Consider the following 25,477-nt stretch of genomic DNA (forward strand, 5'->3'; position numbering starts at 1 on the left):
GGAAAATATGCACATGTGCATGTGTGTGCGCACACATTTTTTCCTAATAATTTGGAATGCTAATTCCCCCCCTTCCTGTTTTTACGGTTAACGTGCATATCTGTTTCTTTACCTGCCTGTGTCCAGCTGACAGGAAGCAGCGAGAAGCAGCTCCGTTTCCTTGGTTCAAACTTTGATCTACAGCAACTCTGTAAAATACAACTTCAAATATTTAGCAAGACACAAACAGTTTTGTGTAGAATGCCCTTCTGGAGCAAAAGTTGACTCCATTCTGTCTACTTTTAAAAAGCTGGTACAGCTACATCTGTCGCATAGCTAATGGAAATAGGTGCATGATCTAAAATTAGGCAAGCGCTGAATATGTCCTTTCAAAATGTTAATCCTTGCATCATGTTTTATTGCCGTGGATGGCACAGTGAGGCTTGGGTGACATAATGTAAACAGCAAATAATGCAATTCAGTTGATGGAATTGAAAAGGAAATGACAGCTTTGGGACAGCAACACCTGCGTTTTTGTATTGGGGGCTAGACCCTACGTTTTGACGGAGGCTGTCCCCTGCACAGTGCGTGTTAGAAGGGGAAATATGGTTTGTGTTTGCAGTAAGAACTGCCCATCACAAAGAGATGCAAAATTTTGTTGTGTGTGCGTGTGTGCAGTTTTATTCAACTTGTTTATTTTCCTCTTGTCTGGACCTGACATAAGTGGGTGACTAAGTACACGATACATTTGTCAGCAAACATCTGGCTTGAATAATCACCCTGAGGAATTGCAATATCTGTTTTCAAATTCGAAGCAAGCAGAATGAGAAGGAGCGTGGCAACAAACATCTGAGAAAAATGCGTCCATAAATTGCTGCAGTTTTCTTAGGCGAGAACTTAACAGTTTAACTGCTCAGTATTCTGCACTGCAGCGCAAAGGCAGCAGGAATCCAGAAACAGCTACTTGACTATTCCACAGGACTTCATCACTGGTGCAAAATGCCTTTGCTTCTGTGGTGGAAGCCAGCATTGTGCCGGACATCTGCAGTCATTGGCAACACTGAATTGTTATTGGCAGGAAAAGTCCCATGTAGGACTCGAGAAGGACCAAAGCTTCTTGCATTATCAGTCATGGTGCCCTAAGGACCCTGGAAAAGACTCCATTCCTTCGTGCTGTCATTACATTGTGCTGGTGAAAATACGTTAGGAACTGACTGCCGTGGCAGAACCAAACAGATCAGCCCCACTTGCCTTACCTGAAATTCTGATCAAGTAATTTGTACCATAGGTGTGAAAATCAGGGACAGTATCTGCCTGCTTGTCTTTGGTAGGAGACACATATCAGTTTGGGAATTGATCGCTGCCATAGGGCAAAGTGGGTTTTCAGTTCCCTGCTGCTTTTTGTGATGTAAGGAGACCAACTATCAATAGTAGGTGATGTAATTGTGACGTAATGGTGTTGTCTCAATTACTCTGGATTCCACCACAAGCTGCAAAGTGAAGTGAAGCAAGGTGATGGTGAGACCTCCAAGTTGTGCCTCAGAGTGTAAAGCTATTTTTAAAAACCTGCATGTGGATCGGTGCTATAAATCTTTATAAGAAAATGTAACTTTGCATCCTAGAACTGCTGATCACAACTACTCCAGGCAGCAAATCAGAAGCAAGGTGTTAATGTGCAGTAATAGTTTAGGTCCTGCTACTATGTTTTGAGTTGAGTTAGCATATATAGACCAAGACACCTGTCTAGAGCGAGACTTTGGTGAAATCTCAGGACTCCTTTTATCCTATAAGTGTAATGCTTGGCTGGATGCCATGTTCTATGAGGTTTGCAGAAGTTAATTAAACCAATATTGCTTTCCCGTAATAAGTTGATGCCTGCTTCCAGATAAGGCGCTGCCCAGTTATGCGTTGATATGCAAATCATTTCAAGAGGAATGAAGCTACCAAGTCCCATCCATTAGCAGGGTGAAGCTGACCGAAAAATCTGGGACAGACAAAACAGTCTACTTGTAGCTTCCTTGTTTGGCTGCAGTAATGCAAATAAGCTATAAACAAGACACCAGCTCAAGCTACACACCCTCAATGGGGCATTTTGTATGTACCATCTGAGATTTCTGAGGACTTCCCAATAGGGCCAGTCCTACCATTAGCAAAATGAGGTGGCCACATCAGGAGGCAGATGCTGTTGGGAACAGTGGCAGATGTTAAGGACAGAACACGCACACCCTATCCTGACCCCCTAAACTACCCTGCTGCCCTTAGGAGTAGGGGAGAGCACTGCTGCTATTGTTGGAGTAAACGTCAGTTGACAGGCTGGTTGGCTTCTGCAGGTGGAATGGGTGGTGTGCCATCTTGTCCTTTGCCTCAGGCTGCAAAGTGTCTTGGGCTGGGCCTGCTTCCCGACAGTTCCTCCTCTAGTTGACAAAATAGGTGCCGCTGCACGAATGAATCCCGACCCTGCCTAGATGAGCAGAAATTATTCATTACACACTAGTATAACTATTCCCATCCCTTCCCTTTCCATATTTTATTCTTATAGCCATCAGTGGTAACTTTTCCTGTGAACCATTTAACTAACAGAAACAGACATTGCCATGCCCTGTTTTGGACACAGGGGAGAGCTGAACCAGTGAGCAGCTTTTCAGTCTCCTTCCATATACATCGGGTGTACTACGTAAACACATTTGGCTTGCATTACTTCTGAGGTAGGGCTGAAGGCGCCTAATGTAGTGTTTCATAAAAAGGAGCCAATGATCAAATGTCCTGTCCCCCACATCCTATCAGTCCCATGACTTCCAGCAAAAAAATACCAGCAAATCAGTCGGGAGGCTTTTATTTGGTGATCCCTTCTCAATATCTGCAATCTCCATGCAGTAATGTCTTTTCTTTTCTTTTTTAATACACCACCAGTGACAAAACACTTCTTGAAAACACTTCAGTGTTTTGAGGCTGGGTCTCACACAGGTTTCAGAAGGTCCACCTAGTTCTTTCTAAAGAACGTACATGCAAAGTCCAGAAAGGGAGAAGCTAATACGATGCACCCATGTCTGTGCAGCTAGTCTTCCTTGCATGCTTCAGACACAGAATTGTAGTAGTGGTTTGCTTTTCAGCATCCCTCCTTCGTGCACCAGCTATTTTGTCCTGGCTAGCAAGGACAGTCTGGTGGACTCTGTGCCAGCAGCGGGGCCTCTGAGACCCTTTCCTCTAGAGCAGACTCAGTGCTTCCCAGCAAGGCACTCCCAGATATTACTTCTGCCCCACATACCAAGCTGTATTCCCACTGAAGGCTTGTTTAAAGGAGTTTATCAGATGGAAACAAAAACTATCACTCCTTAACTTTCATTTAGCTTTAACAGCACGTTTTGTGACCCCCCCCCTCTCTTTTTTGCTAGCTAAAGCATTTCACAAACGTACACGGAAGGAATGCCAATTGTGCCAGATATAATGGGCCTTGCGTGCGGCAGAAGGGCTCCCTTTGGCAGAGTTTTAGTGGTGTGCACATCAGAAGCTCTGCCTGGTGTGCAGCTTGCCAAGAGGTAGCCAGACACTAGCGCAGATTGAACTACTTAACTTGAGGTTTCCCCCCCTTCCCTGCCTCTTCCAATCCACTGATTTGATTTGTTGTATTTCAGCATCTTGTATGTCGCCACTACAGAAACTACAGTCTGAACCCCTCCTCCCCTCTCTTCTCTGATGAATCAGGTGTGCCAGAGCAGCAGGAGATGAGCTAAAACTGCTTCTCTTGACATCACTCTGTATATACCGTGCGCTTATAGAATATGTATCTTAGGCTTCAGCCTAGGCACTCTATAAAATATCATTCTACAAATATGCTCACTTATTGTAAAGGAGGCCTCAGTACCAGGGGCTGGAAAGAACCTAGTTGCTCAGGCTCCTTAAATTGTGATGCCCACATCACCTCCTCAGCTATTTGGATTCTCTCTCTCTCCCTTGCCCCTTGTCTCACATTTCTGTGTGAGTACCTAGAGATCTGAGGGTGTCTTCTCCACGCCAGCACATGATATTGACAGCAAAGATGAGGAAACTTAATCCTCCTAGTTTTCACTCTCCTGCTACCTATTTGCTTTTCCAGAGAAACAGAGACTCTCGTCGTTGCTGTTTTCTGTCGAAGATTGTTGCATGAAATGTATGAACCTGTGCTGCTCAAAGTCTGTCTGAAGTGCCTTAGGTCATCTACAATAATGATACATTCTCAGAGTGTACCTTTTTATTGTCCCTATATTATGTTACCACAAAAAAGGAGTATGTGTACGTGTGGGGGGAGGCGAGCTTAACACTTAGCACCTGTCACAAGTTTTCTCCTTAAATTAGACTCCCTTGCATATAAAAATTTAATAGATTCCTTGCAGTTTATGTGTACGGTGCTTATGCAGAGTTCTTTCTGTTCTCCTGCCAGCTACACGGTTACTTAGAAAGTGAACCACTCACGCTACAGCTGTTCATCGGGACTGCAGACGACCGCCTGCTGAGACCCCATGCCTTCTACCAGGTTCACCGGATCACTGGGAAGACCGTCTCCACAACCAGCCACGAAACGATACTTTCCAACACCAAAGTTTTGGAAATACCGCTTCTTCCCGAAAACAACATGAGAGCAATGTAAGGCACACATCCTCCCAACACTTTTGGTGCTGTGCATTTTCCTCCTCTGCTTTTTGTCTTCTCCTTTCCCCCCTCCCCCTTTTTTAAACTGAGTGCCAACTGTATGTAACTTACCCGCCCCTGGTACATAATCCTGTACAATATCTTTCTCATTGGGAAAATCCCCCTAGCTTTTGTATGCGTGCTTTGCTCAGCAGCATTTTAAAGCCTCAGTTAAAATTTACAAATATTTATTTAGGACAACTGATTGGTTGAAACTCTAGATAGAAAGCGACAATGTGCTTCTTTGCCATTTAAAATCTGAATATCAGTTACAGTGCCTCAAATATTTCCAGCCTCGGCTCCCGCTTTTAAGTTCCTAACACACCACCACCTTATTCCTGCAGGCTATTCTGCAATAAAGGACCTATTTGAATCTTTCCTACGAAGAAGAAAATAGGAGTGTGTTTGTGTATGTATGTATTTAGGAAAAAATTAGTCCAGGTCCTTTCTGAGGTTGCAGCTAAATGAGGCAAAAGGTTGGGTAAGTTTTTTTTTTCAACTTCTTAATTTTAATTTTCAAAACAAAGAGAGCCACAGGAGGCTGAAAACTAGAGCAAAGAATGGTTGTACATAGGAGAGAAACAGGGACGAGCTCATTCACGGTTCTTGAAACAATCTGCAAACTGAAATGCAGCTACCCATCAAAATTCACACTTTTCTGAATTTTGCACTGTGGTTGTCCAACCAAAAATAGGTACGAAATGCATTGCTTAGGGATAGCCAATGTAGTGCCTTCCAGATATTTGGGTCTACAACTCCTGCAAGCTGTAGCCAACATGGTCAGTGGTCAGGGATGATGACCTTAGTAGATAACAACAACACTTTGTACTGCTTTTGTTGTAAAGAACTGTTGTTCTGTCCCCCCAAACTGTCAGGCTTAGAGCAGCAGCAGCAGCTGACCAAAGTAGGGTTTGTATCTGGTATCATATCATCCCAGGTTAATTTACACTCGCTTAATTTATGCCAGGTTCTCGTGTAAAAGATTGAGCCCTAATTCACTGTGGCTACAATCCTGTGTGTGCTTACCTGGGCATGTTGGATACAATGGGACTTAGTTCTTCCTTAATATACATGGGATTGCACTTTGACAGTTTGAAGCAAAAGGCCGACTTGTATGTGCAAAGCCAAGCCTTTCCTTTGGAGAGTCACACACAAGATAATATGGGATCTCTCTTCTTTTTGAGCAATCCAACTAAGTGAACATGGAGATAAAGAACTCTCTCTCTTTCTCTCTCTTCTCCCTCGCTGTGCTCCTGCAAGATATCAGACCCTATAAATGCAATGATGATTTGATTACCCAGATCTCAGTTAACCTGAAACGCTTAGGTCTTGCTATATCAATCTACGTAATCTAGCCCTGTGTCAGTTTAATTATGTGTAAATACCACAGCTGTTTACTTGAATGCCGAGACTAATCAAATGTTTTTGGTATCTGCCAAGCCATTTAGATCAATGAGGCAATGCTACACATATATTTATTGTAAGATCTTTCTCAGAAATTAGATTTATTCCACCGAGACCTGGAAAGAGAGGCTTTAACTGTGAAGCTCCATGATTGGAGAGTTTAATTTGCTGGGGTTTGCCTTATTAACCTGCCCCCCCCATATTACATTTAAGAAGAGGATTTCATAGATATATATGGCAGGAAAAACCTCAGTCCTATGTGGGACACTCAATAGCTGAGTAGAATTAGCAAAAAATAAATAAATTGGTGTTTCCCCTGCTGTTTGCCTTTTGCAAGCATACAGTAAAAGTTTATTACAATATATCAGAGATATAGGATTGTTCTAATGGACTTTAGATTGGTAGTGTTTTAGGTTGCGTCCCAGTCATTTTGGGGCTTTGTAAGGGTTTTATCAATACTGTGCTGAATCCAGCAAAAGAGGGCTAATGCCAGCTTCCTTGCATGGTCTTGAGCTGTGTAACGTCTCTGGTTTGCTTGCAACACAGGAACAACATTGGGGATTATGATGTCTGGCCCTGTGTCTAATTGGACATACTTGCCTGCCACCACAGCAGCTCATCTCATAGAATTCCCCACACCCACCCACCGAAAACCAAGACAGAGACAGCTCTGACCATTTTTGATATTTTATAGCAGGAGAGTTGTGCCAAATTCTAGTTGAAAATGTATGTGGAAACTGGCTTTCTTCCACTGAAGTCGGTGGCATGCAATCAATTTATACAAATGGAGCATATGGCCAGCCCTCTTCCCAGTTTACTGAAGTAAATTTACTCCTTTCTTGCCTTTGGCAAGCACGTAGCGTATTAGTCTTCCCCATAACTCGCGTCATAATGACAAACATAATGGCAGTTTGTTTATGCAGATTGCGTGCTCCGTTTCTTGGTGCTGAAACTAAACAAAAGGGAGCAAGTTTTACCTGTTAAATTTATAGTAGTAGTAGTAGTAGTAGTAGTAGTAGTAGTAGTAAGGGCTGGTTGAGATATAAAGCCAAACCATTGGTTTGCATAATGACAGCAAGCCTTCAGAAAGCCTTGGGGCCCATGCACCCCTTCTTCATCTTCTGGAGCCAGATACTTCCCTCCTTCTTTCCTAGTCTGAGGCAAACCATAGTTTGTTGTTTCATCCAAACCCTCAAAACCAGGGCTGGAAGCCAAGTTCAAACTATGGTGTCTATCTTGGATTGGAAGACAAACACCCCCAAACCAGGAAAGAAATTGTTGTAAAGGGGAGGTGGAAATGTGCAACGTGGAGCATCTAGAAGACTAATTTTCATGGCATCTACTCATATTCTGTCTGAATCAGCCCAAAGCCCCAGAGATAGAAAGATAATAAAAGAGGTGAAGTTGCTCTAATTTTACAAACTTATTTTATATCCTCCATTATAATAAAGACTGGTTGAGTGGATCTCTGAGCCAGAGTCTATAAATTTTCATGACAGTATTATATCCATAGTTATAATAAATTTTAATCAAACATTCCACTCAAGGGTTTTTTGTGTGTGTGTTTTTGACATTTACAAGTCTTGCTTATGTCTGTGAGCTGAGAACCTCACACTTAATATGGGCTTAACAATGGGATCAGGGTGAAGAAAAGCTATTCCCGTTATTGTACTTTGAATTTAAGTCCTAATTCTGCAAATCATGTTTACAGTGAGGAAGAAAAATACTAACATACTCAGTGTAAAGCAAATGTCTAACTCAGGGATCCAAGTTTCAGCATTAAGTCCCATTCATTTCCCTTAGTATGTTTTGCTGAAGATGATACTCCAGAGCAAATGATGCTGGAGATTTTTCATCACCTCCCCCAAGATTTCATTTCTTTAAGGTTTTCTTCAAAGCAAGATTGCTGTTAGAGGACTCTTCAAAAATGTAGTACATTTACCTGTCAAGGGGTCCATTAGTACCATGTGATGTGAGTGTTGTCAGCTCTCCATTCTGATATTCCTGCTCTCCCCACCTTTCTCTTCGCCTTTTTTTCATTCTTGCCATTTTCCTTCTAGGAAAATCCCTTGGAATTACGACTTCTGTTCTTAGATTCCATGGATTTTGAAATTATATCCAGTTGGGAGCTAGTGCTTCCTCAGAGCCAGGGATGGGGCAGTCAGGCACTCTGGAGAACCCCTGTAGAGGCAGGAGGGTGATGGTGGGTGGGGAGAGCAAGTGGAGGGCTGTGGCAAATGGGGAAGGGGCTAATCAACTGCTGTGACCACCACCTGAGGCAATGAACTCAGTTTAACTAATGCAGCGGTCACCAACCTTTTAAAACTCGTATCTGAGAGAGTGCTGTGGGTGCCAGTCACAACATGGCTGCCATGGGGTATTGGCATAACACAAAGTTAGAGTGCTGTCATGGTGAAGCTTTCCCCATAATTGTATCTCCATACTAGAAAAGGCTTAAACTGTTGAATTGCTGCCTGCCATACATCTGCTAAAGGCTCAGTAACCCTGTTTCCCCTAGTGCCAATCCTAAACTAGAACCTAGGCTGCCATCCCATACTCACTTACCTAGGAGAAAGCCCCATTAAATACAAAGAGACTTACTTCTAAGTAGACATGTATGCCACTGTACTTTAAGTTAAGTATATAGTGAATTCTTAAGGGGTGCCTGAACACAGCAGAAGTCATGACTGAGCCTCTTTGCAAAGTTTCCACATTTTGCATTTGCCATTTTTGGGAGAAGCAATGGCTGTTTATAGTGGTACGATACTGCTTTAAAGCTGTAGTGCAGATGGGGCCTTAGAAAGGGAACAGCACATTTTGCTGCATAACTTTCTACCTAGAGGCTTCATTTTTCAAAATGAGAGCTCAGACTCTGGGATTCCTACCTAATGGACAGCTTTTGGACTCGCTTGCTGGTACATATCTGTTTAGTGGTTTGGGAGCCTTTCCATGAAAAGGCTCTATCAGCTGCTGATTTAAACATCTTTATAATCAATAGGAGTTTCCTATTTTCACCTGAGAAATGTTGGTAGGGATAGAATAGGACATTCCTATTTTCACTGGAGAAATATTGGAGAGGATGTAGCATTTCTTTTTCAAAATGGCACCTGGTTCAAACTTTATCCATAAATCTTAATCCTGAAGCTGTTTTTCTTTTCTTTTCTTACCCAATTGCTCAAAATTCCCCTACCCTTAAATAATTTTCAACATAACGGCCCTCCACTGGTGTCAGAGCAAGGAGTTACAGCATTAAGAGAACCATTCAGTAATAAATATTCGTGGAATGAAGTTTCAAAAACATCTCAGGATTCTTAACGGCAGTGCTAGGGACAGTATATTCCTGTTTGTCAGAGAAATGCCAGGAAGATTAATGATGTGGGTCCAACCCTGTTAACATCGATCATAGGGTTTTTGTTAGTCCCAGGAGCTGGAGCCAAAACCCCCAGATTTCCACTGAGTTACTTCCAGGAGGTGAATGGAAGTGGGAAAAGAGCCCCATGATCCTTGCTGTTATATCCAAATGTCCCATAAAAAGGAAGGGATATCAGGTAGCAGTTGCCCAGCAACTCTGTAGGCCTCATGCTGCCATGTGGAGAATTAGCAAGCAGTACTAAAATAAGAGTGGGTCCAGCGGGCAACTCATGTTAGCTCCTTTCCAGAGGCGGCACTCTTGATAGTTTGGATAACTGATTTCTGGATTGATCCAAGGATGGATTAAGCTATTGGGTAAGGACTTCCCGAGGGATTTTAATTATGTGAATGGGAGCTATGTGGTACTTTTTCCTCAGTGAGACTATAATTCCCCTCCCACCCCTCAAAAAAATAAAAATAAATGTTGTTCTGGAAGCTTAAGAAGACTGGTTTAAAAGTTTTATTTTTATTTGTTTATTTTGGGACAGCATTGACTGTGCTGGAATACTGAAACTCAGAAATTCAGATATAGAGCTGAGGAAAGGAGAAACTGACATTGGAAGGAAGAATACACGGGTTCGACTGGTCTTCCGCGTTCATATCCCCCAACCTAATGGGAGAACCCTTTCTCTACAAGTGGCATCCAACCCAATTGAGTGCTGTGAGTATATTCTCTCTCTCTCTCTCTCTCTCTCTCTCTCTCTCTCTCTCTCTCTCTCTCTGTGTGTGTGTGTGTTCATGAGCACGCTCATCATCAATGTGTTCTGCTTTGTCTGTTCCATCCTTAAAATTCAGCCAAGACAAAGCATATTTCAGCCATTGCATCACTGAAACCAAAATTAAAATTATTTCCAGCAGAAATTGGCATATCTTGATTTAGGTAGGCTTGCTAGAAGGATCATGGTTTGAATATCAGGACAAACTCCTTCAGACTTCTGTGTATGTGTTTGCGCGTTCACAGTATTTGACTTATAATAACGGTGCTTATTTCTCAATCTCATCAGCTCAAAGATCTGCCCAGGAGCTGCCTTTGGTAGAGAAGCAAAGTGCTGATAGCTATCATGTGATGGGTGGAAAGAAAATGATACTGAACGGACACAACTTTCTTCAAGACTCCAAAGTCATATTTGTGGAGAAAGCTCCAGGTATTTAAAACACTGGTCCTACAGATGAGTGCAGATCTGTGTTTGTGTGTTGCTGGTTGTATGTCATGACAAGTTAAAGTTACATGGGCCCCTATCCATTATTTTTTTAAATGCAGACAGTTTTAGAGGTATGGAACCTGCAACCCACTGGACGTGGCCTGATGCCTGGCTCCTATCAGCTGCAGCCAAGCAGCCAGTGCTCAGGGATAATAGTTCTTAGTCCAACACCTCTAGGGTCACAGGTATCACACTACTGTTTTAGAGGCTTCCATAAGCGACACTAATAGCCTGAACCTAAACAAATTTGGAAGTAAGCCCCACTGACTTCAATGCGAAAGCCTAAAAATGCTATCCTTTCTTAAATGCATTAAAAAAAAACCTAGTGAAAGAAGCAGACATGTGTTTGCCACTAATACGTATACATCAGGAAGCCTTGGCCAATCTCTCCCAACAGGATGTGTACCTATACAGAGCATGCTTTTGGAGATTCATCTTCTCTGCTTCCATAATTTACATATCATGGAAAGCACTCTGTGTTTGCATCTAAATGAACACTTGAATCCAAAGGGGCACTGGAAGAAGGAGTTGTGCTACCTTGTCCCTTGTAACTGGCTCATGGAAGGATTCGGAAATCCTTCTCTTCCATTATGGACCACCCTATTAATGAGGAGAAGCATTTATTCCATTTCCCCCAACATTTCCCTTACTGTTAATTTCCATGTATTAAATTTCAGCTTTCACACAATGTAGAAACTACTTCCGGAACTTTAGTGAAAGATAGCTCAAGCTTCATGCTTGTCTCTGCATCGTTTGAAAAAAAAAATTCCTATAAGCAAATAACGCAGGAGTGAGCACTTTGTTTAAAAGCTGAAATGAATTAAAACTTAAACATAATTAAATGGATATTTGGTGCTTCTGTGGGAGGTGGGGGGGATTGGGGAGGGAAGAAAGTTGCAATTTTTGGCATCAGGTTTGTATCCATTTATTCTCTTGTGTAGAGATTGACCTGCTTGTCCTATATAAACAAATCGTTGTTTCATGTAATGGCATATGTGGTATTGCAGGGTGTATAGAGAAATAAGCCCCTGCCTATTCTGATTAGATCCTGTAATACTCTTCTTACCAGTGCAGTTAGGAAGTAGGGTTTGCACTATGGTTACCTGCAGAAGCTAGTGATGTATGAAGGAGAAATTCAGATACCACTTGTTGATCTCCCGTGCTATATCTGCTTTGGCCCTTAGCCTATATTGTTAAAACATTACAATAACCTTCTACTGATGAAACCTTTCTCAATGATGGGCACCAGTGCAAATGATGTAATTGCACATAATGTTTATAACAATTGCTGGACAGAGCTCTACAATCTGTAAAGGAGCTTCTGATGGTGTGTGGCTGATTTTATTATGTCCTAGTCAGAGGGAGTGTTCTAGTTTCTTTCACAGATGATTTATTTCAATTCCCATTTTTTAAAATGAGGATTTGGGGTTTCTTGCCTGCTGCCTGCTGATCATTTATGTTTCTCATTTCATCCCCCCCCCTTCATTATTTTAATAATTAGTTGGCAAGGCGCACTACTGACAGCAAGCAAGCATTGAAAAACATTTCTCGTGGCGCACTGGGGAATTACATTCTCATTGTTGTAGTAAATGTAAGGGGTGTGTGAAGCTTTGTAAATTTAAGTAGGTGCTCATCTAGGAAGACCAGCGCTGATCAAAACATGTCTGACAGCCGTGTGAAGACCAGGAACGAAATAAACATATTACCATTGAAGAAGCCCACTTTTGTTGTCTGTCCTTTTATAACCTGAACTTCCTCTTCCTCTTCTGAGGTGTTGTAGCTGCAAATGGCTAAGGGGATGAGGGAACATCTTTCTGGATCTGCCATTTTATTTCAAACCACTGGTGGGACCGGGGGTTAAGTAAATATAATTCAGAGTAAACCCGAGATCACAAGTGAGGCTAGAATAGATAGGGAGCTGAGCGCTGAAGGCAGGGTCAGTGAAGGCGAGAGCAAAGGAGGAGTAGCTTTCCTTTTTAAATGCCTTCTTGTTTTAGAAAAGGTTTCCGTGGTGCTGGCACAAACGAGACATTCCACAGCTGCTTGCTGAAACCCCCTGAACTTTAAGCTGTCTCCTGAAATTCTCCCGCACTTAACGTCTCCCAGTCGTTCAAACGGAGGCTTTGATGGTCATGGCCGTTTAACCCTCGACATTCACCGAGTTCCAAAGAGATTGCCGTTTCACTCTGCAATCTTCTGACTGTCCCTAACAGCACAATGTGCTTTTGCTGAGTAAGGCAGTCTCCGGCAACTGTCGCATCCAACTGCAGTACAGTTACCGAGATGCAAACTGACCGGGTCAGTCAAATGCCCTCTCATAGACTCCCTTGCTGTCTTCCATGTGATCAAAGCTGGGAGAAGTGAATAAAATACATAAAGTGGGTGCCTTCAAACTAGGAATCCAGCGGAGTGGGTTGCATGGAGAAGAGCAGAAAGGGAGAGCTTTAGGTGTGACCTATTTTAGAATTGGCCATTAAATTCTGGATTCTGTGATTTCTTTGCCATCACGCCTCTTGGGAGAATGTACTCAACATGTCTTTGAGCTTGTGCAATACATATATTTAACTTGGGCAGAATAGTTAGTGTTAACTTTTAAGACGTTGACATCTTTTGGAAGATTTGTCCTATGAAGAACTGCATTATTGCTCTTGAAACTCTCTCTCCGCTGAATGCTGCGAAAGAGATCTCCCGTAATAAAATAGTGAGATAAATCGTGTCCTCCCTTAAAAGAGGGCACATGTTGCGGTGAGACCTGGAGACTGACCTCCTGGTTGTGGGTGGGTTAATTGGATAGCCACAACACCCGATTGGTAGGTCCCTCGTTGCTGGGTTTAATCTGGCCAATGGGGTGCAGTCTAAACGAACTGAGGGACCTATATATACCTATGCACATGACCGAAAGCTTCCTCTTTCAGCTTGTGCATCGGAACACCCACCCACCTCACCCTACTTTTAGGGCATTTTTGCGATTGACCTTGCTACGCCGTCATGTGTCATCTGTCATTGGGACAGGGGCACGGCAGGAATTTCCCCCACTTGGCTGATTGGCTGTTGCCATTTGGGTTTTGCCTGCCACGTAGCAAAGCATCACAACTTGTAAGGTTGTGGATAGGCACTGGTTCATGTGATAGGGATGGGAGAATGGTCTCGCCATCCCTATGTGAAGGGTATTCCGTTAAAGGACTCAACTTGGTTTGGTCAACCCCTGAGAAGGGGGTTGTGCCTGTGCCTGAGTCCAGGGGAGCATCTGGGGTGTGAACAGAGTCTGTTCCTGGGCTTTTCACCTACCTCAGGTGTTCACTCTTGGCTTACCTATGCTGGTGCCCTGTGTCAGCACAAGGGTGCAGGCAGCTAGTCAAACCACTCACTTTTCTGTAATCAATAAAGTTGTGGCCTAAATTCTGCCAAAAACCAAAACTAAAATTTGAGTCAAATGTGTGTTTATTTAGGGGGAAGGTCTCTGGGTCTGAACACGCAAATTGAAAAACAGTACAAAACTACACTTTCTGTGCAATCAGAAGTTGGTGGCAGTCAAAGTAAGTACTGAACTATTAGAACATTTTGAATTCAAGATTAAAGCTTTAAAATGGAGCTGGCATCCTTTCTTTTTTTAAAAAAATGAAAACCTGTGACTGGGTGTTTTGGATACACTTTAATGTTGATTTTCATTGTGAAAAAATATAGCTGGATGCGCAAAACAGTAAACTGTTGACAAAAAAATAAACATTGGAAGCAGACCAGGAGAAAAGAATCTAGGCAATTTTAAGAGAACACACTACAATAAAAACATGTGATCTGAAGTCCACGTAAGGGGGAACTGGGGCTTCCCATTCTGACCAGGAGCATAAGAACTTGCTATCAGGCAATGTAGTGGCTGGCTATAATGTTACTAGTATTGCAATTGTATGCATTGCTACACAAGATTGGGTTTTAGTAGGACTTACTCTCTGGTAAGTGTGTAAAGGATTGCCATCTAAAGGAAGTATTAGAATTTAATGCATGCCTTTTAACATTGTAAATGGTTGACAACTCTATGCGTAGTGAGCAATTTCTTCTTTTACCCGTGTATCTGATGGCATGGCTAATGGCAATGCAATATTATATTGTAGCATGCCACCCCTATCTACAAGCCGCGTATGGTGCCAGGGGGTTCCAGGTTTCCTCGGAACGAAGGATGGCAGATATTGTGGTGTCTTTATGATATATGGTTTATTTACACACATACACAACTTGAGCCTACAATGGAGGGCCTCAGAGCATTCAAACTCCAAGAGGGTCTTGCTTCTCCCATAGCCACAGCCTTGGATTCCAGCAGAAATCAGGCAATGGCTCTGTCTCTCAGCTGCCGAGCCTTCAGCCAGCTTCTTGATCACATAACTCAAACTCACACTCCCAACTCTGGCCTTTGTCTTTCTAACTACCAGCAAGTTGGGGGAAGAGGACAAGCTCATTTGCTATCTGACACAGAACCGCTTCCTTTGTTACCTTAATGGCTCATGTTTAGAGGGCCATTATCTCACCCGGAAGCTAGCAGGGCTTATTCCAGGACCTGAATCTGTGCTGGATTCAGGAATGAGAAGGGGACTCGGGCATACAACCTACCTCTCTCAAACTCATAACGCTATACTGTATCATAGAATGTATCTATATATCTATATATCTGTATATTATTTTGACATTCTGCCTAGTTACCAGAATTGTGATCCATCCCTAAGGATAACTCAAAGGCTATAATAAGGTCTATGATAATTAATGTGATCTATAAATATAATAGCATTTGCTTATGCAAAGCATTCCAATATATTAATTCACTGAATGTTGTGAACTCTGCCTCCCTATAAGGGCTAGCTTTCAGTTGCTAGGATCTGGAGAAATAGCATTGTCCTTGCATGGGAAAGGCGGGAGAAGAGGCACTGTTGGACTATCTTAACAATGACTCATATGAAAGGGAAGCCCTGAAGAATCATCAAGTCCGTTCTTGAACTTCAAGCCAGAGGCAGAGCTGTGGTCTCAACTTAACTCCCTCTTCAATGCTTTTTAAAAAAGAAGTATGAGAAGATTTATAAGACGTTAGCCTCACCTACAGTGTTCTGTGTCTGTGTTTCTTAATGCTGAAAGGAAAAGCTAGGTGGAAGAATATTATTAGCTGCTTAACATACTTATCTAAAAAGCTTGTTGGGGGAGAAACATTGTGCAAAGACCTCTTCTGAAAGCAGAGTTATTTTTTATGCAGTAGTGAGAGCTGGGGTTGGGATTGCTCTCCTTTCAAGAGCCATAGCATGCTGTCTTCAGAAGTGTACTGTAATTTCCTCAGGCATTTTATAAGGCTGTTTTTTAAAAAATAAAGTGTTGAAGTAAGCCCTTACTTCAGGGGCTTTTTTGTCAATAAATTATTGCTTGCACATCCAGCTATATTTTCCAGAAGTGAAAGTCAATATTAAGTGTGTATCCAAGACACTCAGTCACACAGTTATTAAAAAAGAAGAAGATGCCAGCTATATTTTATAGGTTCAGCCTTCTTAAATTCAAGATTTCCTTGTAGCAGTGAGTCCAGTACTTCCTTTGGCTGCTGCAAACTCGTCTTTGAACAGAAAGAGTTGTGGTTTGGGACCATCTTTCAATTTATCTTGCTTTTTAAATTTAGGTTAGCATTCAATAAAGCGAGTTTGAGAAGCAGTAATAAGATTCCTTTTTCGGGAGAAATCTTCAGCGTCTTCAGAGTTAACATTAACTATACTGGCCAAGGTGTGTGCGTGGCACGAGCTCAAAGGAATGTTGACTACATTCTTCCTGAAGTCTGTGACGTGTGTTTAAAAAATGGCAGAATTCATAATTCAGCACTAAAATAATTTGGTAAGATGCTTTGTCAAATGTATAAACGTTAGTTTGCTCGTAGGTAACCCTGTCAATCCAATTTATGGAATCATAATTGAGAAAAATGGCAGACATCGTTTCAAAAGCCATCTCAGGGATGCCTGAGGGATGCCTTTTGAGAATCAAGCTTCCTATGATGGTCAAGGCCTATATGTGTGACTGTGTGGTATCCGTGAACATGCATGCAGCTGCAGAGTTCTTCCCTGGCACCCAATAAATCTTCTTCCTGCTTAGACTTCCAAGAAGCATTCTATTGTAGCCAATATAATTGGTTTGAGTGTACAATTGGTGTGTGCAGTGCCCAGGACAGTTAATCCAGTTTGCAGATGTGCCAGCAGACCCCAAAAAAGGCTGGAGATCCCTGGCTTTATAACATCCCAGTTTAAGCACTTCCATGTTTGTTCAGGGTATCTTCAAGATGATCTGACACAATCAGTACGCACTGATAAACATGTGATAAGCTTGGAATTGCTTGGCTCACCTTTTGTTGCACGCAATGTGATGGGTAAAGGATGGTTCATCACAGCAGTAGAACACATTGCACTAATCAAGTGACATCTATAATCACATGCACAATTATATTAATTTGCCTTCAGGATCGATTCATAAGTTTCTCACAAACAGACATTTTGTTAAATAATGTTTTATTTGGAAGAAGCACCAATTTCATTTCTTCCTTGCTCTTCCATATGAGTTTTTGATGGGATATGAGTTAATTTTGTTGTTGTTTTCTTAATTTTTTTGGGGGGATAGGAATGCTGCCGGGGGAATGATCTGTATTGAGAATCATATTCTTGGTAGTTTCCCATGGAGAATATGTTTCTACATTTGCTTTTAGCAAGCAACATAGCCTGCTTTATATTTTCTGGAAGCGTTTGTATTTAATCCCATGAGTTTTCATAGAAAAGCAGGGTAGTTAGGTGCACTATATTATATTCCTAGAATGCGGAAGGCTTTAATGCATCTTTTAATGTACGGAATAAGAAGTCGTCATTGAGTTTGGGCAGTTTAGACTATTCACATAGCCCTGTAGTTTAGCTGAATTATATCACTTGTATTTTTAAAAGAATTGTCCAGGGGGATCAGGAGATTCTTCAGGAGAAAGATTACTAGAAGTGGGGCAGGAATTGGTCCTGAAACAGACACGTCCCTCAGATACTTGAAGGGCCTTTGGATGTGAGCTCTGCTTCTGTAGACATTTCGTTTTTCACTGCAGCATTTGAAGGCTCAAGGTTTGGCGTCTCTTCCGATGAGATGAGACGTGGAGACTAGTGAGCAGACTTTTGGCTGAACTCCATTTGGTAAAAGATCTTACATTCTCCGAGATCTTTCCATTGGTCTTTCCATTGCCAGCAGCAGTCGCAGTTTGAGGGGCAAGTGGCCAGAAAAGGGTCAAGTTTCAGATTGGTAGTCAAGCTGCAGTTCACGTAATAAACTTAAGTGGGAGAATATCCCTCGGTCACATGCCTTCTGCATAATGTTGTTTTCTGCGGCTGCCTATCTCTCAGAGTCCACCACACCCATTTCACTTGCTTGCTGCATCCATTTCTGTGTCTGCTCATTTGCAAGGAAAGCCTCTGCCATCGAGAGGGGCTAGAAACACGAGAATTGTACAGTTTGGAGCACAAGAGTTAATGGAAAGGTCACTTGTCCCTATTTCCGGGAGTGGTGCTAGTTTTATAAAGGGGTCCCTGGCCACTTACCAGAAACAGATATCTTTAGCAGGGAGTTTAATCAGATGATGGAACCATTGCAGTGCGGAATCCTTTCACGAGCACACAGTAGCAGTGACGTCGCTGGTAGGAAATACATTTCAGATTTTCCTAACGCTGCAGCACAGGAAAAGGCAAAGATAGTATGGGATGCATGCCATCCACGTAAGACGGTATCACTGTTACCGAGTCTTGCCATACAGTATTTCGATGAGGGCTATTAAGGTCAATATGTCCCTTAGATACTTGTGTACAGTTTCAAACGGTTTGTTCCACATAAGCATACTTAGAATCACAGCCTTGCAGCATAACCTTATGCATGGTTACTCAGAAATAAACCGCACTGGATTTAGTGGAGCTTACTCCCAAGTATGTTTAGGATTAGAGGCATAGTTTACACCACACATTTGAAGCACTTTAAATAGACATGACTTCCCCCAATGAATACTGGGGAGAGTCGTTTGTTAAGGGTGCTGAAAGTTGTTCACAGAACCACAAATCCCCTTCTCCCACATTCCAAGAGTGGTTTGTTGGAAGCCACCCAGAGTGGCTGAGGCAACCCAGTCTGATGAGTGGCATGCAAATAATAAGATTATCACCATCATCATTATATAACAATCTGTCCTTCTTCACTGGGAATTCTGGAAATTGTCACTCTAGGAGGGGAGTATAGGTCTCCTAACAACTCTCAGCACCCTTAAACTGCAGCTCCTTGAATTATTTGGGGGAAGTCATGCCGGTTTAGCTTCACAACCTTACAGTGAGGTTGGGTGTGCTGAACCTGGATCTCCTCAGATCCACTCCCCAAGCCCCGCCTCCCAGGCCACCACGGATTGGCTAAATTTGAACAAAGGGTCTAGCGGTGCCCACAATGCTCCATGGCGACCAGGGAGGCGAGCCAATGGTCACAAAACAACATGGCGAGGCTCCGTGGGATTTTGAGGTGCTGTGGTGGGCCGCAACTGCCACTCACCATGGAAACGGATAAGCGGCCATTACTAAATAGGGTGTGTGCGCCCCCACACACAATCCATTATTTCAAACCCCAGAGTTCTACTGGAATACCAGCAGAGTTGAACCCCAAACAAATGGTGGACCATTAATGGGGAGAAAATGGGAGAATCCCCAAATCCCTAAAAAAAAAAAAATACCCAGAGTCTCTTACCTCTTACACTCACACTCCTACACTCCTGGCAGATGTTCAGAGCCACCTCAGCCCAGTTTTGCTCTGGTTGGGTTAGGAAACATGGTGCCCTACAAATTGTATTGGACTCCAGCTCACACCAGCCCCAGTTGGCATAGCCAATGGTTAGGGATAATGGGAGCTGTAGTCCAATGGGAAGTATGGGATGCTGGAGAGGGGTAGTATCATTGGTGGGGTACACATCATGCTCCTTCTGGGGTCGTTTGTTCACCTTTGTTCCCTACGCTGCACTCAGCTCTCACCTGTGAGAAGAGAAATTACTTACGCCAGATCCATATTGAAACATCCTATACTCCTCTGTAAACTGTAGGTACCACCTTGCACTTACTTTTTCAGTGAATTATAGAGTTAGAAGGGACCTTGAGGGTCATCTTATTCAACCCCCTGCAATACAGGAATCTCAACTAAAGCATCCATGACAGAGGGCCATCCAACATCTGCTTAAAAACCTCCTCAAAAGGAGAATTCACCACCTTCTGAGGGAATCCGTTCCACTGCTGAACAGCTGTTGCCGTCAGAAAGTTATTTCTGATGTTTTACTGGAGTCTCCTTTCTTGTAACTGGAATCCATTGGTTTGAGTCCTACCCTCCAGAGCAGGAGAAAGCAAGCTTGCTCCATCTTCCATGTGACAGCACTTTCGATATTTGAAGATAGCTATCATAGCTCCTCTCAATCTCCTCTTTTCCGGGATAAACACAACGAATTCCCTTAAACATTTCTCATAAGCCTTGGGTTCCAGACTCTTGATCATCCTGGTTGCCTTCCTCTGTTGCCCCTATTGAAATTCATTTTGTTAGTTTGGACCCAGTTGTCCAATCTAGGGCCATCTAGTCAACCCCTCAAAAGTTCCTCATAAGACCCTTGATTATTAGGGTATTTACCAATAATCTCAGTTTGAAGTCTGAACATGTGGTTAAAGTATTAGATCAACAGCAGCAGAATTCAAACCCCAAAATTTAATAAGAGAAACATAATTAAGCAAAATGAATTATTTAATTTGATATTTTTACTTTGTTTTCTGTAGCAAATATCCACAAAGCTTCTTAAAAAAAACCCCCACAAAAAACATAAATAGCCATCCCTAATAGTTGAAAGAAAATAAAGCTTTAAGCTCCCCTTTGTTGTTGGAAAAACTGCACACAAATACTAAATCAAATCAAGATGCACAACAGCAGCAAGGTTAAGCACTTGAAGAGGCAACAATCGCTAAGCATCAAAATCTTGCTTAAATAAACGTGTTTAAGTTCCTACCTGTACACTGGAAGGGTAGGAGCTTGACAAATCTCCTAGAGGAGGGGTTTCCACAATTTTTGGCACTACCGTAGAAAGCCCCTGGTCACATACAGATTAATTAATAATTTGGAAGCTATACATACAGGTTAATTAATAATTTGGTACTATAAATTCATCACTACTCGGCCACATCGCAGGCAATTATTTTATCTAAATCTTTGAAAAATAAAGGCAGGCTATGTTGTCTTGAAATTAGGACCTAAAAGTGCTGTGTTCATATAGCAATTAGTCGATGGTTTGTCTTGATGGGAATGAGTAGGCTTCAGGTGGATGCAATCTCCTCTCCTCTTTCAGTGTTGCTGCCTTGGCTTCTAATTTCAGGTAATCACATTACATTGAAACCTTAATCTTTAACCTTAACTATGGTTTGTTGAAACAATATAGTTTAATAATCCATGCTTGATGTTTCATGTTTCCAGCAAACCATAGTTAATGTGATTGGTACTAAGAATGGGATAAGTGTTTTGGTAAGACTATGCACACTAATTATGTTCACGTTAACTGAAGCACAACCTATTGCATTCATATTAAATATATTATTTCATCTTAATTGAAGCATAATCCATGGCACTCATTCAAGGATTTAGCCTGTTTCCTCTGAAACCTCTTTTCCCACAGACTCTAATAAATGAGAAAAATGCTAAGTAAAATTAGCAACAATATCTCAATAGAAATAACTGAAGTGGTGAGATACACAAAATATATTTTTGCTCTTGCTGCTGCTGTGTTAGAACAAGCCCACAATGCCTTTTTTATGTGGAAATCTTCTCGATGGGTGTGGTGGGGAAGCCGTTTCTGTGACTCATGCTACAGGGAATTCCCTAATGGTTTTGGAATATTTTTACTTTTTGACTTCTGCAGAGTTTCCTTTTTAACTCCGTAGAGAGCAGTTGATACAGAGTGAGTTACAAAGGCTCATTCAGCGCTCAGCCGTTCCGTTTCAGAACCCCGCTTATATTTTTAGGAATTCAAAACCAGCCTATATAGTAATGCAGTAGGTGTGCAGAATTGGCCACCACTGTTATCAATCTCCAAATGCCAGAGTTTCTGACTGAAGCTCTTGCCTTCATGCAAGAGAACTAATTTACCTCAATCCTCCTGTGGAAACTTCCCTATCCGTTATGCCACAAGGAAACATGGCAAGGGTTTGGCGGTGGTGTTTTAAAATTGTAAACAGTTCTCATTGTTTGGATATGGCCACCTAGTCTCCTCACGCGCAAAAAATAATAATCGTGTTTCTTCATAACGGTGTGCTGTTCTTTAGAACATGTGCACATTCAAAAGAGTTAATTGTGGTTATTTTTGGTATTGCGCCAACACAAAACCAGCCACAGACATGTTTTAGAAACACAAGTCCTGTTAACCCTTTCACATGTGTGCTGAAAAGAAAGCACACACACACTAAAATGTGGGGACTTTGATATAGAAGTGAATGTGTGAATGCACACCTCATCTGCATTGTTTTCTTTAGTGCCTTTTATTGAAAGCCCATTAATGTGAAGGTGGAAGCCTCAAATTATATCAGTGGCCTTTGCTTCTTCTGGGATTTCCCTCCCACTCCCCTTTCAGCTGTATAAACAGGAAAGCTTGACTGCTGTTTAGTGAGTCTGTTTCCCTTAAAGAAAAAAAGAGAGAGGGAGACTAATGATAGGCTTCACAGTGGCAGCAACAATCCCACAATGGATATAATCTTAGAATTCGTCTGTTTGCAAACAATTCAAGAATTTTGCGTTCAGAGGCAAGTTATGAACTATTTCAGTTGTCTATGTGCGTCTTTTAAAATTCAGTTTTGAAAATGCTGTTTAAGCTTTTGGGCAAAAAGTTAAACTGTAAAAGAAAGAAAGAAAGAAATCAAAACAAATTTAATGCCAGGTTTTTAAAGGGTCAGATATTAGATTAATTGCTCCAGTACAGAAAGTAACAACACCTCACTGAAGAAACATGTGTTCCAAAAAAAAGTTTCTGGGGATGAGAGGAGCATATATGAGTGGTTTGCTAGGTTTCCGTCTCCCTTTCTTTTACACACACTATCAACAACAACAACAACAACAAAGTCCATTTGGAGAGAATCACTTGAGTGAGTTAAACTTTAAAGGGAATGCCTGAAATGTGTCTGTTTCAGCTTTATGTTATGTCTGTAATTTGAATTATTTGCATTTTGGAAAGGTATAAATTGCTCTGGTGTACTTTTGTTGGACTTCGGCCAGGCAGGGAGTTGCCTTCGGCTGTGAGTCAGCCAGGCTGATGCAGATGTGGCAGCCTTACAATGGAAACTTTTGTGGTGTATCACTCCTCACTCCTCCGGCACATTCTGACTGGAGACGGCATCTAGCATACTTGGGTAGGATACTTGGCAAATGTTGTACTGACATAAGACCTTTTTCTCCAGTATAAGCAAGTCTTTTAGCATTTTGAGACCCCTAAAATTTATTCCATCCATTCCCAACTTTTTCCCCCTTAAAAAAACAAAACAAAATTAGCTGATCCAGATAAACCTACAAAACATGTTTACTGTAAGAAGTTGACGTAGTGCTCTAAGGTTTCTCTCCTGGAGTTGATCCCAGTCCGTGGGTGTAGAGATTTCCCTCTTGGTTCACCAGACGTAACATGAGGAATTGCCTGCTTTTTTCTCTCTCTTTAATTCTTTGTTTTTTTAATTCTTTGCTTTTTGGTTTCTGCTTCATAACAGTTTCTCCTCCTTATGTTTTTGTTAAATGAAATGTCACTAACTCTTATTGAGTCATCTGTTCCCCTCAACTTTTCTGCAGCAGCTAAAGTCTGGACAGTCTCAAGAGAATTTTGTATTGGAGCAACACTAACTCTCTCAGATAGTCAAAGGACTCGATACAACCCCTTCCTTTAACGTAACACCTAAAAAACTTTCATGAACAGACACACATTTGTAATCAGCCTAAAAGGGAAAAAAGGAAAAGTAATATACAGCAATGGCACTGTAAAAAATAATTGAAAGATTTGATGAGTTGGCAGGAACTGTAAAACAGAATCCCAATTCAAGTAATTAATCTTTCAGAATAGATTGAACATAGAAAAAGCCTGAAGCTCTGGTAATTCATTTACAAAGCTGAAAGGACTACAAACTCTTAACCAGCTCAGACGGTTCTAGGTATAGCATTTTCATTCTATCCTATTTTCAGCTCTGATAAAACAATGAGTGGGATCTAGTCTGTGCCCTTTGCCCTTAACAGACTTCTCATGTCCAGTTTCTCCTTTTCTTTCCTATGCCCACAACAGTTCTAGGACACAGGTTATCTAGAGAGAGAGAGAAGGATCATCATGACTGGTGCAAAGTTACCTAGAAAGCTTTATGGCTGGATAAGAATTTGAAGCCAACTCTCCTAAGTCCAACACTGTAGCCTTGGGATGGGGAAACCAAAGGCACTCTAGATGTTGTTGGATTTTAACTCCCATTGGCTCCAGCCACCATGGCCCATCAGAATCATAGTTGGAAGAGATCCCAAGGGTCATCTAGTCCAATCCCCTGCAATGCAGGAATCTCAATATGTGGTCGCCCACTTAATTTGAAACCATACCAGATCCTGCTTAGCTTTGCAAATGTGCTAGCACTTTTATTGCTGCAATTTGTCTTTCCTGTACATTCTGCGAAATGTTTGCTAGGATCATCTTGGAAGGCTGATTGCATTGGAGAATCAAAAACTACAAAAGAAGCAACGTGCCTGTTTCAACTTCATCCTCTCTGTGCGATATTAAATTAAGGCTGTCTCAAAAAGGGAGATCCCCTTTTCATTTCTGACACCTGTGAATAGATAACGGTGTAGAATTAGACAACTTCTTTTCTTGTTCTTGTTTTTTAGATGGTCATCACGTGTGGGAAATGGAAGCCAAAACTGACAAAGAGTTGTGTAAGCCAGTAAGTATCTCCCCTTTGAGAAACATCATAATGTCTCTCTCTCTCTCGTGTGTGTGTGTGTGTGTGTGTGTGTGTGTGTGCATGTTCACCACTCAGCTAGCATAATATCAGTACAATGTGCACACACTGTATGTTTGTGTATGGATGTGGGAGAGACACTCTGAGTGACTGTTATGGATAGATGAGAAATTTGAGTCAATATGCATTTAAAGCCAAATCTAACAAATTTACACTTTCTGAAACAATATGCAAAGCAGAACTCAGCAATCCGTTTGAAATCTGCAGTTATCTTAATTTTGTGATGTGCAGGAGTCGACATGATCAATGTGTATACAATTATGGATAGCATGGAGAAAATGGATAGAGAATTTTTTTTCTGGTAATCCAGCAAAGCAGAATGTTGGAAGATTCAGGGCAGATGAAACATAGTGCTTATACGACAGATAGTTATGGAATTCACTCCCACCAAAAGTGGTTAGAGACACCAACTTGGGTGGCTTTGAAAGAGAATGAGACAAATTCATGGAGGATAAGGCTGCCAAAGGCAACTAGCTAAGATGGGTATGTTCTGCTTCCACAATTGGAGGCTGTATGCTTCTGAATACTATGTGCTGGAAGCCACAGGAGGAGACAGCGGTGTTGCATAAGGTTGGCCACTGTGAGAACAGGATGCTGGACAAGAAAGGCCATCAGCCTGATCCAACAGGCACTTCTTATGTTCTTAAGTATATACAGCAATAAATAAATACACACATATTCGCATCAGGTGCATTTTGTACTGAAATGCATGACTGCAAAAACAAACCAAAAACCCTCTCATTGAGTTGCTCAGATTACCCATGG

At 41.8% G+C, this 25,477-nt stretch overlaps 1 protein-coding gene across 3 annotated transcripts in view; it reads left to right on the plus strand.

Moving 5' to 3' along the window:
- The window catches only part of NFATC1 (nuclear factor of activated T cells 1), a 128,811-nt gene that overhangs the window by 57,403 nt on the left and 45,931 nt on the right, over positions 1-25,477 (plus strand). For all 3 annotated transcript variants that reach the window (XM_081919446.1, XM_081919445.1, XM_081919447.1), the window contains exons 4-7: positions 4,397-4,599; positions 9,948-10,120; positions 10,464-10,604; positions 24,579-24,634. In XM_081919446.1, coding sequence (XP_081775572.1) covers positions 4,397-4,599; positions 9,948-10,120; positions 10,464-10,604; positions 24,579-24,634 — 573 coding nt within the window. The remainder of the gene's footprint in view (positions 1-4,396; positions 4,600-9,947; positions 10,121-10,463; positions 10,605-24,578; positions 24,635-25,477) is intronic.

This window comes from Podarcis melisellensis (genome assembly GCF_964234715.1).
Source record: "Podarcis melisellensis genome assembly, chromosome: 7".
NCBI lineage: Eukaryota > Metazoa > Chordata > Lepidosauria > Squamata > Lacertidae > Podarcis > Podarcis melisellensis.